Below are 18,126 nucleotides of genomic sequence, written 5' to 3' on the forward strand. Positions count from 1 at the left end.
ATGTGCAGCTTTTGAAATTGCATTGTTGCTGTTGATAGTAGGACATGTTATAATAGTTAACTATTGGTTATGATTTTTTTGGACTATTTTGTTGAGACAAAATGTTTAAAATAAATATGACCCTTTTCTATAACTTACATTCTATATTGCAGCATTTGTCTTATTTTGCACAGTGTTTATTTGTGAAATGCATGTGTTCACTCATTACACAATATGTGACCTTATATTTAATAATCTGCTGGCAACATCTAAAACGCTCTACGTTTGCAATCAAAAGCCATTTGCCTGGTAAAACAGATTTTAGAAGACCAGATAATGCTGCTGCATACACAATGCAGTTCAATAAATTATTGTGTTTCCGCAACTGCATAAAATCTGAGATAAACAAATTGCCATAAATTCGGGTGTAAAAGTCGCTACTTTTTTCTTAAACTTTGATCCCTGCGGCTTATACAGCGGTGCGGCCAATTTATGGCTAAATTCTAATCTCGTGCCAGCTCCTTCTGAACTACTACTGACTGTTTAAATACTGTGCCGCTTGCGAGTCAGTGAGGAAACGGTAGGTAACTCTTGTGCTAACTAACAATGCTTTGAAGAACACAGTGTTGAGTTTCGCAGTTTGGAGTTTGAAGCATGGTCCATCCACGAGCTCTGTGTTACGTGAAATATGAGTTGCCATTATGTCATGTCATGGTCAGCCCAACAACACCGAAAATGGTAAGCTATGAAAAAAAAAAGCCCATCACAGAAGTGGCCTCATCATCATAAATTGTAAATGAGTGCACCACATTATTTTTTGCACTTGTTCATCAAACTGAAAATTTTAGATGGACATGTAAAAATGTCAAAATTGTTTTTTTGAAAACCTTTGACACAAAACATTTATTTACTCATACCATGTGCAAATCAAGCATTTATTTAAAAAGGGAAACTAGATCATTTTTTATGTAAATGTTACAATTGAGATTTCAGTAAACAGTGCCCTGCTGCCACGAAATGCCAAAATGTGATATTTTCTTGCATTTACTTCCTCATAAATTGAATGATAGTGATAGTGATTGGTTTGAAAATTACAACTTTCATTTTTGCTTGCTATATCCTGCTTTTGGTACCCCCTTTCAGGAAAATGACCCATATTTTTACACTTGTATGGCAATTATCCATAACGCTTGTCCTCATTAGGGTCATAAATAAGCTGCAGCTGACTTTGGGTGAGAAGTGGGGTAGACCCTGAACTTGTCGCCAGCCAATCTTAAATCATTGCTTAAAACTTACAACACAGTTTGACCCTGGAAGTGATTATTTTTACAGGAACATTTTTGAAAAAAATGGAGGTTCAAATGTACAGGTAAAAAAAAAAGTCATTGTCAAAGCATAAGTACTACAAGACAATGACAAAGTCATACATAGATAAGGATTAGTTTGTGTCTCCTGACCTAATTGTCGGTCTAAATTATCTCCAAATAAATTAAAGTTGCTGGTGGGAAGTCCCCGGCTGAACTTATGTGTCTAACAGTGTTTTTCCTCCTTTTCCAGTTAATTAAGAGCTGAATCTTGTTCAGATAGCAATGATGACACAACGTCACAGCAAGATTATTTAGGTCAAGACAGATTTATCATCAAGTGTTTGGCCATGGACGGCCACTTCTAACTTTGTTGTTCCATGTTTTGGCCTCTCCGCATACTGCTATGAGCGAAGCCCCCTTGGCCACTTCTGACTCGTCATCATCTCTTCAGTTCCAAGCATCTGTCTAATTAAAAAGGTCTCTGCAGTAGACTCAACACCAGCCAATGCACACACTGTAGCCATTTTAACAGCATACAATAGGCTGGATTGGTCATTTAGGTCATTTGTTTGGCCATGTTTACATGTTCATATTTAAAATGGTCACTGTATGAACTAAGATGCCAAAGAAGATGGAAAATATGTTGTATTCTCCTTCATTTGTTTGGCAGTTGAGCCCGGTTTTTGTCCACATTGTCGCCATCTATGGCACACGAGTGCTACATTACTAATAATATTTGAAAGGGTTACATTTTTTTCTTTTTTTTTTACTTTTATTAACAACAACAAGTTTACAAATGACTCAGTCATCTTCTAGTCATTCATTTTGAAGCATGAAAATGGCCAAATGAAATAAAATACATACATAAGGCATTCAGAAGACACATCCAAAGATGCTGTGAATGGCCTGTAGAATTCGACACTGGTCACTAGGTATCAGTAATATTACAGTAATGTTCGGTGAGACACACACACATACCAGACTTGATTGCTAACAACAACAGGCTTTTATTGCAGGCTGAAATTATCTCACAACAGGTACAATGATCCTTAATAAAAAACCTCTAATAAAAATACGGGCTACTGTTGCTGCAGTAATCCACGGCAAGCTAAAACTCAACTCCGAATCCCTGACGTCACTTCCTGTCCGCCCGTCACACAGCTCCACTAGGGAACACATTTATAGCTATACACACCCGCACAAGTCTTATTTATGTCTTAAATGGCTTATTTACTCTTCTTATGTCTACTGTGTTGGGTAATATGAGTGTAAAGTTGACTTTAGGGGTGTTAGTTTATGTCTAGAGGGCTCTAATAATGTTAAAAGCCGTATTTAGTAGGTCGTAAACAGGTTTGAGCGCGTCAGGCAGATGGTGCGTAACGATCGTCGGCTGACTGTACGACTGAGCTGAGCAAATGTGCTGGGCATGAATTGGGACAGATTATCACTGAAGATTTGGCGGAAAGTCTGCGCAAAGATGGTGCCAAAACTGACCGGACTGAAAACTGACCAGAAGGATCGACGCATACAAGTGTGTCAGAGACATCGAGCGTCTTGAAGCTGAACCAGACTTGCTACGGAGACTCATCACCGGTGATGAGTCATGGACCTTCAACAGGTTCATCAAGGGGACGCATTCTGAAGACGTGGACGACATCAAAAAGGCTGTGACCACGGAGCTACGGAGCATCCCGGAAGAATCCTTCCAGGAGTCCATGCAAGCGTGGCAGATAAGGATGGGAAAGTGCATTAGACCCCAGGTGGATTACTTTGAAGGGGAACACTTGTGGTTTGTAGTTTGGATTATAAATAAACCTTGTGTGACACCAATCATGGAACTTTACTGACACACCTCGTATAATAATACAGTGTGTACAGATATTGTATCCCACAATAACTAATAACCTAAATAACAAAAAACAATGATAAATAACACTGACCCTTTTTCACAATATTCAAATGCTATGAGATTCTGAATGTGGGCTTTTTTCCTATCTCGCTATAATAATACAAAAAAATTGATTAGGAATTAAGAAATTCATTACTGAAATATTTCACTCTGCATCGTCAATCTATGTGAGTTTCAGTTTTTGAATTGAACTACTGAAATGAAGGAACTTTTGAACAATAATTGATTGATTTATCAATGTATCTCTGTGATTTCAATCTCTGTGTCTCATCATCTTTGTCTCACTTTTAACGGAAGGACTGGCAGCGAAGAGCTACTTGTGACTTGTGACTAACTGAACTGGCCTCAACAGCTGCTGCCCTAAATTCCCAGCGCACACATTGTTATGTGTGTGTGAGTGTTTGTGTTGTTTGGGGTTATGTTAGTGTCATCTTGTATGCATGTGCCACAGTGTGTCAATCAGTGTCTTTGTCACACTGTGCTACTGCACATTTCTGTCTTTCCTTCATCTTTTCTTTTTAAACCCAAGCAAATACTCCAGACTCTACATACAAAGACACGTGTATTGTTGTGTGTCGGGCTGGTTCAAATGCCCTTCCATGGCATTTTTACTGACAGGTGACATTCCCTCCAAGCCACTTGCATCCTGTCACAGTGGACACACTTACGATAAAGGACAAATGTTGGTTTGTGTGTGCGCGTGTGTGCGCGTGCGTGTGTGTGTGTGAGAGAGATTGAATCCAGCACAGCAGATACCTGATGGGAAATACCCAATGTCCTTCAAGTGCAGCGTCTACTTGTCGTCTTCTATCCATCACTGACTATCCTTTGTTCAAGACAGGCAGCATATTTCTCACTCTGACCTCCAATGACCATTGCGGACAACCAGATGTAACTGTTTATCATTCAGAACCTGAGCTTTGCTTTTAAAGCACTTCCTTGATCATCACTGATATTAAAATAATATTGTTGGCTGTCCTATAATCAGTTTTGCTAAAAGTATCCATCATTTTTTACCAGAATAACTGAATAACTAAATAATGATATTGTGAGGAAAAATTTGAATAGCATAAAGTTTTTTTTTTTAAAGTCATAACATTATGAAAAACAAACAAAAGAACAAAATAATAAGTTCATACTAATAATACGCTTTTTCACCTATATCACAATGATGAGATGCAGTTTTTTCTTGAAATATACAGTAAATATAAAGTAACTAGTGGCCTTTTATCCTTTCATTTTTCAGTATGGACCCTCCGTAGAAAAAGTTTGTGGACACCCCTGGCTTATGATGTTCAGGGTCACAGCTGGAGCCTATCCCAGCTGAGTTTGGTGAGAGTTAGACTACACCCTGAACTGGTCGCTAGTCAATCACAGGGCACAGCTGTTTAAAATGATTAAATATTCATGCTTCAACTGCATGGCTCTAATACTGTACAGGCCAGAAGTATTGTCTGTTGAAAGAGAAAAGCATCACAGTCACAGTGAGGCCCTTAACTGGATTTAAAACAGTAGCTCATAAGCTTTGAGATGATTACAGAAGCTCAACTAAAACAAAAAAAAGAAAAATAGGTTATTAACCACGACAAGATGGGGACCCGGACCACTGCCTGATAATGTTTACTTGAAATACAGCATGTGTTCTTCGAAAATGGCATGCATGCCCTCTTTGTCGTAGTGTGATTCAGCCAAATCTTCCGGGTTGATGACCCAAGCTGTTGATACATCGTCAGTGACAAAGTGTCCTATATGGGATTTTGACCTACTTTCTCTCATGTTTAATCTCTGCCTCTCTCTCTGTGTCTGCATGCACACAGGCAGGCACGCCTCTGCACTCAAGCATATTAAAAGAAGTCAGCTACTTAGGATGATAAATGTCTGCTCGCCTCCATTAAGATCGCTCTTGCGCTCTTCCTCTACCTCGCTACCAAAGAAGCCCTCAGCTATTCACCTCATCTCACCACACCGATTGAATTGTTTATTAGCAGTGGAGACATTTGAACTCAGCATATGTTGCACAGCCACAAGGCATAGGACAAGCAGTTTATTTAGGACTACTCTTGTTCCTTAATTGGATTTTGCAAGTTCTTCAATACGCGCAATAACTTATTTTAGGTGACAGGGACGATTTATGTACTGCTTAAATGCAATAACCTGAGCTACCTTGTATTAAATATGATGCAGTACGTATTGTGCATTTTCTTTGGCTTTTTTAAACAATGTTGATGCCAGTTTAACCTTCTACACTGTCACATGATTTTCAAACCGGAGATAGAATGAATTAGAATGACGTGTTTTAATGTTTTTAAAAATGAAAATTAAGAACGTTAAAATGTGATGGATGCAATTTTTTTTTCTACCGCTTATCCTGTTCAGAGTCACAATTGGGCTGGAGCTTATCCCAGCTGACTTTGGGTCGCTAGTCAACCACGGGGCACATATAGTCCAACAACCAAAGCGTGTTATTGTTTTCACGTTTTATTAAAAGAATGTAAAGATGGTCGTCCTGTTGCGAACAAGTCCTTTCCTCGACTGTGATATGAAGTTTTAAGTTGGAACTTATACCTAAATTATACCTAAATTAACTCCTAAGTCACTCACACTGTACACAGAACACATGCAGTGCATATAAAATATAGTAATAGCAAGATTAAAATACAAGGATTAAATGAAACAATCACAGAACAACTCCTTACTTTTATCCCTGTGGTTGTCTTGCTTGCCTTTCTACCTTCGTGAAATGACCCAGGCTTGTCTGGAAGGATAACCTCCTCTTCTCCTCCTAGATCTCCTTGTAACAGCGCTTAGAATCCATGACCCCTCTAGCATTCATTAGCATTCATTAATCTTGTGATAGTCAGGCGTTTGGGACCAAAAGAGCGACCGATATTGGTGGGCGTTTCTCCTCTCTCTGAGCTTTTTATGATGTTAATTTCATTTCCACGGTGATGGCTTTCCTTATCTTTGACACAGTGCCACTTGGGAACAAACTGAAGTCCAAAGAGTGAACTAATAAGTGATGTTATTCTTCCTCAGTGTAGCTGAGCAGGCACACACTATATTCTTAGACGTGGCACATATTCCGCTGGCTCGCATTGTAACTAGTTATTGACCAAGTCTCGTGTTCACGGACAAAGTTAAGTTTTTAATTAATTTATGGGAGCATGTTCATAACCTCGAAACGTTGTAACGCGGAACTTCGTAAACAGAGGACCTCCACTGTTTCTAAAGGTTTTATGAGAGCAACAGTCTGACACCGGAACAGAGTCATTCTATTTTCATTATTTCCTACAGGAAGGTTTGTTTTGAAATCTGACACCAACTAATAGGATTTTCATTGGCTGTAAAGGCTCAACTGTAATGCAAAGAAATTCAAATGTGCCCCTCAGGAAACATCAGGAGACAAGTAGCTACTGGTCTGAACCTTAGCTACAGTACCTCAAGTTTACTCAATCAGATACTATTCAAAATAGGGATGTAACTGCTGACAAATTAAAGATTGGCGCAGAATGATATAACGCTTGATCTCACGAGGGTTACGGGTATGCTGGAGGCAACAATTATCATGTAATTAGTTCATAATCGAGCACAGCAACGTTTACCATGTAGATCGTGAAATAACTACTTTAATTCTTCGATATTTAAAGAAGATCACTTTAAAATTATATTTGGCAGAGCATCAACTAGGAATAGATGATGACTGGTATCAACTTTAAGCAAAGTTAGGGTGACCATCTTGACCATCTGGCCCACTTAAAAATCAGCAGGGTTTTTTGTGTGCCACAAATGAACTTGTACTGATTCCGCTTCAGATAACTAGTAGATCATCTTGTCTTGAATAACACTCATAAAATATAAGGTTAGGGATTCACATATCTTCACTTCCGATCTCGATACCCGAATTTTAATAAAATTGTTGCGATACCTCTGTTTGCTTTACCAGAAATCGCTTTCTTGAACAAAACAGGTTGCTGTCAGTCACAAACCCGCCAAAAGAATCAATAAATGTAGCTAGAAGAATATCAGTGAATGTAGCTGTCCTCCACCCTCGCACCGCGCACGTGCACACACACACACGCATGTGCACACGCACACACATACACAAACACTCAGCTTAAAATGTTCACGGCTTCAAAAACAGTAGAACAACACAAACAGGTCGCTACATAATCATTATTGTTGATTTTATATCAGGCTCTACAGGCAAGTATGATATTGTAGCAGCCCCAGAGTTTGGTGTAAAAGTTTGTGATGTCCAACTGCGTGGTCATGAACGCATCTTGCCGAGCACTTGTGCATGTGTGTGTGGCACGAGTGAGGAGGACGACTGCAGCACATGTGTGGAGACAGCGATGTTCCCTGATACTATTTTTGCTATGTTTGAAGATATTTTTCTGGCTATATTTGTTCCCAACACCGAAGCTCAGACATGGAAATCTCCAATACGTAAACGACACTAGTATCAGAACCCGACACTGATACTGGATCTGCTCAGCCCCATCCCTCCAATAGGTTTCTTGCATTAACAAGATTTATACATGTCAACACAGGTGTGGTCATGTCAGACAGGAGATAAATCCTATTTAGTCCATTAAGTGCAGACTAAAATAGACAAACTGTCAATACGCAGTCACCTTGCAATAGTGTTTACCCTTCATTGTCTTACAGCCGCAGTGAGTCACAACTGTATCAACTGTATCGTTCGTGTGTGTATATGTCCTTGCATCCCATTAGGCCTCCCTTTCTTGGCCATTGTTCCACGGCGTCTGTGCCACAATGACACAGTCCTCCCACTCATTCTTTCTCATCCTCTGTTCATCCACTGCTCACATAACTATCAATCAACAGCTTCTACACTTGACCCACTTTCTGCATCCTCCTTAAAGCCATAAAGCATATTGGCCATCCACAAGTGGGCGTAAACGCACAGTGTGTATTTTACAGAATTCAGATTCATTTCACTGCTCAGTGAATGTAACTGCTGTTTACGTGCAGTTGTGTTGCCGTGGTGACAACATCCAAGGATGCATGAACGCTTAGTGAGCACACCTTGATGCTCATTCTACCACACAGTTTTTGTCCCCCGGTTTGAATCTCTCAGCTGGGTGCAGCCAAGGTATTGATTGTAATTCCGCAGCTGTCGCAAGCAGATGAAGTGAGATTGACCAGGAATGTGTGGGCAAAAAAAAGAGGGAAAAGGAAGCAGGATGGATTGAAGGGAAAGGGTTAGATGTAGTTGAGGGGTGTGAGAAAGGCGTATAACAACAGCTATTTGCTGGTAATGGACTCCACAGTTACATGACAGCGTGAGATGGACATGATAGTAGGTCGTGATATGATGGGTGTTCATTCGAGACAGACTAGTTCTCATTTTCCCCACATCTACTGGCCAGCCATGCAAGCATTCACTGTGCAATGGCAAAGCAATTTACATGCACTGGCTTCCCTTCAACATGGAAGTGGACCTGTACGGAAGTGAACCAGTGCAAAGCTTCAGTTCTTTCTCCACCCCTGCAAACTTGCATTTACAGTATTGCACAATAATGAATACACTTCTCACACATTTCAGCAACCATTATATTATCTTTATCTTAAAGGGACAATACTATATAAATGAAACTTGCATATCCTTTAGAGACAATAATGGCTATCTGTAGAGTCATTTTCAGTGGATCTATACGACCATACAAGCTGTACAGTGACTACTGTAAAGTACATCCACGTTTAATTTCTCTAGTATTGTCCTTTGAAAGGACATATTGTAATAAAAGTGGTTACTGAAATGTGAGCGGGTAGTCTCTTTCGTGAGACACTGACAGAAAACGGTGCGGAAAACGGATGCACAATTGAAACTAAAATACTGCACATGCATCCGTGGGTTATCTCAATTTCTTCACAGTCTTCCAAACACACATTCCTTTGAATTGCAAGGCACACGCACACACACATTTGCAGCACACAAAGTCCATCCATTGAGCAGGAGGCTACATGGACAGCGAGGCCGGGATTCACCTTTTTAGAAGAACTGGAGCCCTTAAGAGTTGAAAGAAGAAAAGAAATACTAATATTTATATCTGTAAGACAATCTGTAATACCTGCCCTCCATTCTCAATAATTGTTTTTATTTTCTTCTACATGACTTGCCCCGATGTCGGCTTCATAATAAATTGATGTAATCTTAATTATACATTGAAATAAGAAGCTATGGAATTATTTACAGCTTCATACTGTATGTCACGTGCAGTGTATACTCTCCAGCTGTTACTGTTCTGACTGGGTTCAAACATTCTGGAATGTAATTTTCTCTACACGTTCCATGAACTAAAAATATGTATTATTGACTTCCTCTACATTATACGTTTCAAGTATGTTGAAAACATGATAAAGTTCCTTAAGCTGGAGTACGAGTAATGCATGTATTTCATTGCCTGCAAGTGTCATACATCTACTGTAGCAGCAGAGTTGTTTTGTGTCCATAAAAGCACCCGGTGGACTGTAATGACTTGTTCTGTATTCATGGGCTACCTAAATGGCTGCCTCCCCCCTTCACAACTCGGCAAAGGAAAAACTGAGCGAGACAATAGATGTGTAGATATTTATCATACAAGTCAAGGAAAAGTATATAATAATGTGATCAGACAATAGTGTAATAATATAATATTACATCGATGTAATGTTTTTAGTAGAGTGATAAGAAACAGTCAACTTTTTGAAAGTGCCTCTTGAACAACAAATATGGCTCTTTTCCATTGTATTTTTTTCCAAAAAGTATGACCTATGATGAACCATTCTTTTATATTGTAATTCATGTAATGCATTTTCCCCTAAAAATGCACTGCATAAAAATCTTTCTTTCTTTCTTTCTCCCAAAATATGTCCTTATAAAAAAACATTTCCTGATTTTCCTTCATTACAGAAAAAAGACGTAATTTCATCTCATGAGACCAATGTCTTAAATCAGGGGTGTTCAAACTTTTTTCAATTACAGGATGCGGGGGCCACTTTGATACATGTTGTACATTAAAGATGCTAAAACCAATCCGATATAGGTCAACAGATGCTCAGCTACTAAAAATGTTAACATCTTAGCTTTTGCAAAGCAAATAGTTATTAGTGTAATATCTACGGGTGTCCGAAAATATCAGCCGACGTCGGTTCATATCGGTATCGAGCTGATAATGATACCGGTGCGCCAATGATGATATCACTGCGATAATATTTTTCCAAGTTTCGTTTTGGGACTGGAAATATGCACTTTGCAATGACTGTAAAGCGCTGCAAGGGGGGAGAAACACGTCTTCCTTTAATATCACACCACAGGCAGAATCATTTGGAGTCACACGCAGATGGTGTACCTGCAGCAAAATAAGAAGCCCGGTTTATAAATTGCATCAGTGTAAAACTAGCATAATGTGTTCATCCACTAAACAAGATGTGACCTGACATTAGTTTGCGGTAAGAGCTGTTGCCAATGTTGGTATCGACTGATATTGGTATCAGGTAATGAAGTGCTGGACAATATCAGTCTATCGAAAGAAAATAGGAATGCCAATATTAAGCATCTCTAGTAATATATAATAATATATCTTATTAATAATTCATAATTAATTCTATATATATAAATCTATAAATTCAATAAAATATGATCTGCAGGTCGAAAATGCCCCCCCAGGCAATGGTACATGTCTAAAAATGCTCTTAACGTTTTTAATTGTTCTCTCCTGAATTTTCCAACTATACATGCTGTCAACGGCACGGAAAAGTGGATCCTGCATTTGAAATGTGGACCAAACATGACAACTCCTTAAATAAAATGAAACCAAACTGATGATTTCAGTCTTGAGTTCTCTTTTGTTTAAGTTGTGTGTGTGTGTGTGTGTGTGTGTGTGTGTGTAGTGTAGATGAGGTTAATCCTAATAAAACGCCTTAAGCACAGTTAAAGATGAGTTGCACTTTGCTACTGCCATTATGGCTGACACATTAATATCAGTGAATTATTATCCACATTAACGTTCAGAAACAAACATACTGAATAACAAAATCCACACAATGTTGAAGTGCGTATCTGCTTAACGTGAGGGGGAAACTGCAGTGTGACAGCGCACTAAAATGTACAAACTAGATTTTAAAACAGTCCATATGAATACAATTCATCAAAACAATTTAAGAAATATAATACTGCAGCAGGCTAAAGCATGTCACAATGTCTTGCGTTGTGTTTAGTTTATTTTTATTAAAATGCAAAATAGCTTTAGGCAGTGCTGCCTCTTCTCGATTCTAGCTCAGTATGTACACAGTATGTTATGCCTGGCTGCAGAATTTGTACAAAGAGTTACTATAGACCATCATATTGGATTTCACAGTCACTATACTATTCTGATAATTAATCAGTCTCGTCTTTCATTCATTTTGTATTCAGGGGTGAGCTGGAGCCTATCCCAGCTGACTTCTGAATGAGAGGCGGGGTACACCCTGGACTGGTCGCCAGTCAGTCACAATCACATGGCCCATATGGACACTCACATTCAGACATATGCACAATTTTAGAGTGTCCAAATAACCTAACATGTGTGTTTTTGGATTGTAGTACCCAGAGAAAACCCACACAAGCATGTGGAGAACAGGTCCAAGCCGAAAATTGAACCAACCATGGAGCTGTGCAGCAGATGTGCTAAGCATATGCTGCCCCATCCATTCCATCACCAAGACATCCACTCAACCAAACACCAATCCATCTAGCCAGCCAAGCACCCACCAATGCAACAATCAATCAACCAGTCAATCCATCCATCCATCAGTCCAAATGCTTGCACACTAGTCAATCCATCCATTGACTGTTTAACACAAAGGAAGCAGACTCAATCAGGAAACCAAACACATTTTCCTTCTTACAAAGCCAACCTTTATCTTTCTTGTGAGATGTTTGCATAATCTATAGTAGTTGGTTGTCCTCCTTCATTGCCAACACTAGGTCAGATTGTAAGAACCTTACCAGTTTTGTCAGAGGCTCAGACACTCTCCCGCTTGTGGTTTACTGTTTTATTTCCAAAGTGTACTGTATGTGTGCAAGACAGGACTTACCAGTTTAGGCTTGAAGGGTGGCTGTATCTCCTTGTTCTGAAGGCGTTCCCAGTCAATACGTCTGAAGAAGGCATGTTCTCTGACATCCCGCTCCCCTTCAGGGCCACAGCCCAGTCGCTTGGAGGGATGCTTGGTCATCAGCTGTTCACGGTACAGAATGACACAGTGGATAAGGGGTCAAAACAAGTGGATCACAGTGGCAACGTCACTTTATTAAATTGTTCTCGAAAGGAGTAAAATGCTTTTTATTGTTTTGTCCCTCTCCAGTGGTCTTTCATTGATGTGTTCCATAATGTGACTTTGCTGCTTTTCCAGACGTGACAACAAAACAGATGGCCATAAAAAAAATAGTCATATAGTTACTTCTTTTCTGCTGTCTTTTTCTGTTTTTTGCCTTTAGAGAAGTGCTGCCACTTCCAATCGTACTGCAGACGACACAAGGACACAGTTTGCATTTTGTACAAAAGCAAACGAGCACTAACAAAATCTGGTCCTTGTTAAATTATGTAGGAGCCTGCTGGCACATTGCTTATCAAAATAAAGCAGAGCAAATAAAAAACACAACAACCTGAGTTGGAAAGGATTTAGGATAAGATTCAAGACTGGTCAATAATATTCATGTTCTTAAATTCCACATACACATACATAAATGGTTCCACACCCGGCCGTGATAAGTGAATTTACGCAAAGTAGAAATCCTTACTTATAAATGAAATATTTTCGTAGTTATGGCATAGAAAACCTGTTTACGATCTTCTGAAAACATTTTTTAACATTATTAAAGCCATCTAGACATGAAATAACACAATGTAGTCACTTTTACATACGTATTACCCAATACAGTAGATATAATCAAATTGGTTAGATAGGTGACATGTGTGAATGCTGCCGAGGGACAAATTTGATTGGAGAAAATGACGACTGGACAAAATGTGCAGGGAAGTTGTGGGGATTCAACAAAATGGTGAGGTTACGCATTAGTCACAGGGATTGGTTGAATTTCAACAATGCAAACTCCTACAGGGTCTGTTTAATAGGAATAACTTAAATATTTAACCCGCATATCTGTAAGTTTATGTTTAGATGTCAATGTCAATCAAAACTGAACATTATTATCTTCATAAAGGCAGAACCTTTTGGTATACCTTATATTCGGCTGAACATTTTGTTCAAATCTGTTATGAAGGAAACAACAGCAAAGTAGTAAAAGAGAAAAGGTACAATTTAAGCTCTAAACTGCTAAAATCAGCTTTGCCTGAATTACCAGTAGACCTTTAAGTAACATATGTTAAGAATATATCGGATTTTTAAGTAGTACCCATTTTTAAAAAAATGTTTGAATAGTTTGAATAATTTTGCTACTATAAAATGCTTGTCTTTTGTGACATGGTTTCATTTTGTATTATATGCGCACGTTTGCAGTTTATTGTATAAAGTATATTCGTTTAGACTACACTGAACACAGACTACTATAATCATGTTAAGATCTAAGCTGTTAATATTTGCAAAAATGCTACATATGCAGGAGTGCCTCGATCAAGATTACATATGAGAGCGCTGGAAAACATCCCACTACTAAGATTTGGTCGTCTATCTCTGTGACCTATTTAAAAATGTGATGTATTGTGCAATATAGAGGGTATGGCTCACATTGATTGCTGTGTACACTTTGAGGTATTACATGACTATACCACAATACACACAAATGAAAAAGCTGCAAAGATAAATGAGGGTTAACACATTCCACAGCTCAGAGACTTTGCTCTGCTGTCGGACAAAAATAAAATCCTTTCACTGTCAGAGACTGTACAAATACCCATCAATCTACTTCATTGCAATGCCGAATGCTTGTTTGTTGACTTCGAAAAAGAGCAATGTGGATTCCAAAATATGTACCGTAAATTCCAGTGTACAAGCCGCACTGGTGTATAAGACCGCACCCACTAAATTTAGAGGAAAATAAAACAGATTTGTGGATATATAATCCGCACCGGACTATAAGCCAGAAGTGGGCACCTTATGAAATGGGATATTTAGTGCAAAGAAAGACGTTACACAGAAAGATTTTTCAACTTTTAATAAAATAAATGCTTTTTTTCCCCAGTGCGTGCCAAACAGTGATGCAACATGGCTATTTAAACAGTGCAGAACAGTTCACGGCTAGTTAAGCAGCGCTGAATAGTGCATGTAAAACAGATAACAGTAGCCTGCCAGAAAAGCCATTCAGCGCCCTCCTCTTGGGAACTAAAACCACAAAAGTCTTCCGTGTCAGGATTGAATAGTGTCATAATTCCTTCGTCACACACGTCGTCGGTCTCTCTCTCTCTTTTGGGGTGCTCTCGATGTCCTCCTCTTATCTAGCAGTAGTTCAGCCTTTCGAAAACCATTGATAAGTGTTTTTTTTTGCTCCACACTGTAAGGATCCACTGACAGACTTGTGCAAAAGTTGCTCTTTGCATGCAGCCGTCCGCTCTCTGTGTATTTAACCAGTCTTCAAGCAAGTTTTCTAGTTTATGCAATCTGCTTTTCTTACCTCTAAAAGCTTTTATTGTCTTTTTGCTCTGCGTCAACCTTTCATGTTGCTGTCTCCAACGTCTGACCATACATTCCTTGTACTTGACAGCCAAATCGATCGCCTTTAACTTGAAAGCGGCATCATATCCATTTCTTCGTGTGATTTCTATGATGGAAGATTGTGACTACCGGGTTGTCCTTGCATCTACATCCGGACACCTCATCTACATTCCGGTACAGTAGGTGGCAGTATGAACCCAAACGTTGGTTGCAACCCACCATAAACAAAAAGAAGAAGAAAAAGAACACATCTCCATCCGGGCACTGTGTCTACATTCCGGTATAGTAAGTGGCGGTGTGTACCTAAACGTTGGTTGTAACCCACCATAAACAAAAAGAAGAAGAACACATCTACATCCGGTCTCCTATTCGGCAGTCAATGTTAGATGGATAAATAGCAACTGTATTCATCTCCAAGAGAATAATATGGCATTTTATGTTTTATAAAGTTTATTGTAACTGTATTTGTATTTATTGATGTATAGGATACGTGAGCCGATATGATGTGTAGTCAAAGGTCACTTGGGGAATTGCTGGGTATTACACACTATTTCTGCTGGAGTCATCGGCTCTGGACTTCATAAGAACCACGGTACAAGGGTACCAGGGTTACCGTGGTCCGCCTTTAAGTCATCATAGTGCATGCCGGCTGATGCAGGTATGTGTCAACAACGCGATCGCTGCACAAATTCGTTCCCCTCGTCCCTTCTTTTATGTGTTACTTTCCCTTTTTGTTTTCATTCAACATACTGTAACAGGTTTTCCAATCTTGATGGTATATTTATGGTGTTTATTGAATAATCCAAATCCAACAATGTTTTACATTTGGTTTTAGGATAAATTGTGCTTGTTGCTGCTCACTGTAAACTGCAGCGTGTGCATGCATACCCGGCTCCACTCAACTCAAGAGTGACAGGGTCAGCAAACAACGAGAAAGGTGGCTTCTCTGCGTTTTTGGTTGTTTCCTGAACTTTTTTGGCCGTTATGATGTACTATCTTAGTAATAGTGCTTTCCGAAATACAAAAATTAAACAATTAGTAATAGGTCTGAACTATATGAGATGCCACAAAATTAGAACATGACCACATATTAGCCGCACCGATGTACAGTATAAACCGCAAGTTAGAAAAAAAAAGTAACGGCTTATATCCCGGAAAATACAGTAACTTGTGGGCAACCTGTGAAAATAAATTTACATTAAACAGGTGGTCCTCAGGTTAGAGCGTTCCTTGTTACAGCGTTTTGTGATTACTAATCCACTCGCACAAATTAATGAAAATTAGTTTTGTTCCATAACCACTCGACTTGCTCGATAATTAGTTACAGATGCTCTGCATACTGCAAGGACGCAGTGTATGCCTTGTCTAGCGTGCTGCGGATAAATACAATGTGTGCCTTATTGGAAGCTACACAGAGTGGGCAACATTGCTTATTAATACATTTTTTGCACTTGATCATGTCTCCCAAGCATAATCCAGGCTATTCTGTTGGAAATGCGCCAAGAAAAAAAAAAAAGCCATCACCATGGAAGTGAAAATCAACAAAGATCATATCCTGGACTCATGTTCAGTTTGTCAATTGGATTGATGACTAACAACATACTGAAATTATGTCATAAAAAAATGTATGTTAACGCCATTAGTTGAGAGGAAGTCAACATACGGCATATTATTTTTCACTTACTGTGGAATACCTACAGACGTGCAATTCTAAATGTCACCATACATGTACTAATATATAATATAATATATGGACCGTTTGGAAATGTATTATAATAATAAGACCCATAAAAGAAGTACGCAATGCTGTATTTTCTTAAAATTGCACTTATGCTCAAGGGATACCATGAACGAAGCAGGGTTTAATGTAGAGTTAATGTCAGAAACAATATATGAAATGGAAGCAGACTATTCTTTATCCACACACAACTAGAACAAAGTATTTTTCTTTTATATCTACAATGCTATGAATGTTGAACAAGCACTTGTGGCTTTCTCGTACATGAATTTCAATTATGTTAGCTACAGTGAAGAGCACCAGAAACTCCACTTAAATTGCTTATCTGCATGATTCTCAACTAAGGCTATGTTAATTTTTTGGGGAAAAGGACAACAGACCGAAGCGTGTTGCTTGAAGCACACACTGAATGCGCGTGTCAAAGAGAAGCATGAAGCTGCCACACATTAACTTTTTATGTACAGCAGATGGATTCACCATTCGCTTGACCACGCACATTGTAAAAAAAGAAGAAAAAAAAAAAGAAAAGCAAAACACAAGGAACACACAGTACATCCCATTAATGTGATGGAAACTTTCACTCACTCCTTTGCAAATGGAAACAGCCTCTTTGGACAGGGACTTTGGGTAGGAGACGTTGTGCTCCATAATGGACTGGAACAACTCGTCTTCATCCTCTCCATCAAAGGGAGGCTGCAAACAGAAGACCGTGATGTTGGTGAGACTTTGAGCTTCATCCATTATCGCACAATGGAGGACTCTGAGACCACAAACAACTCTGGCACCATGTAACACAGTGGTCAAATTTGGAATGTACAGTAGTCATTTTGCACCTTTTTTTCCAGACACACATATACAGTGCTAGTCAAAATTGACACGCTGTCCCATGTTATTAAATAAGAAGGTGTGTTCAAACATTTGACTGATATTATTGGTGTATATTATGACCACATTTTGAAGCAGCTGAAGCAAAATGTTGTGTACTGCTTAGCTGCAACCAGCAGTGGCGGTACTGATTCAGTCTCTCCTGCTTTATGTTCTAAAGAACAACATAAGGTCAGCTAAGGCCTCTGGGCAGCATTATGAAAAATTAATATTGTTCTGTCAATCAAAGAAATGTCAAAAAAAAAAAAAACATTCTTATGAATGAAACCATAACAGTCACAGTATGTAGCATTAAAGGGATAGTTTGGATTTTTTGACATGAAGCTTTATGACATCCCCATCAGCAGTGTAGTCCAGCAACAGCGAGTCACCCCCCCACTTGGTCTCCTCAGTGTAGTTCTGGTCGGAGTTCAGTGATGAAGAACGTAGTCGCTGGGGTTTCACAAGTAAGGAGTTTGGCTTCCTGTGTATGTGACGAAGACACCCGCGTCTTCTTTCGCTGTGGAACACACACGTAAACAAGATGGCCGCGGCTCTCCGTCGTGGAAGTAGATGAGAGCGTCTTCATCACATACACAAGAATGCACATGCGACAGTGCGCAGGAATACGACGGGAGACAGATATAACGCAGAGCGATATGGGAAGTCAGATT

The 18,126-nt window shown here is 39.2% G+C and overlaps 1 protein-coding gene across 1 annotated transcript in view; it reads right to left on the reverse strand.

The window, feature by feature from the left end:
• Nucleotides 1–18,126, reverse strand: part of prkcaa (protein kinase C, alpha, a) — a 155,279-nt gene that overhangs the window by 5,691 nt on the left and 131,462 nt on the right. Inside the window, exons 15-16 of the mRNA XM_054780254.1 lie at nucleotides 17,174–17,281; nucleotides 12,277–12,417 (exon numbers count right to left, since the gene is read on the reverse strand). Of these exons, the coding sequence (XP_054636229.1) occupies nucleotides 12,277–12,417; nucleotides 17,174–17,281 (249 nt within the window). The remainder of the gene's footprint in view (nucleotides 1–12,276; nucleotides 12,418–17,173; nucleotides 17,282–18,126) is intronic.

Source organism: Dunckerocampus dactyliophorus, chromosome 6 (assembly GCF_027744805.1).
Source record: "Dunckerocampus dactyliophorus isolate RoL2022-P2 chromosome 6, RoL_Ddac_1.1, whole genome shotgun sequence".
Classification (NCBI taxonomy): Eukaryota; Metazoa; Chordata; class Actinopteri; order Syngnathiformes; family Syngnathidae; genus Dunckerocampus; species Dunckerocampus dactyliophorus.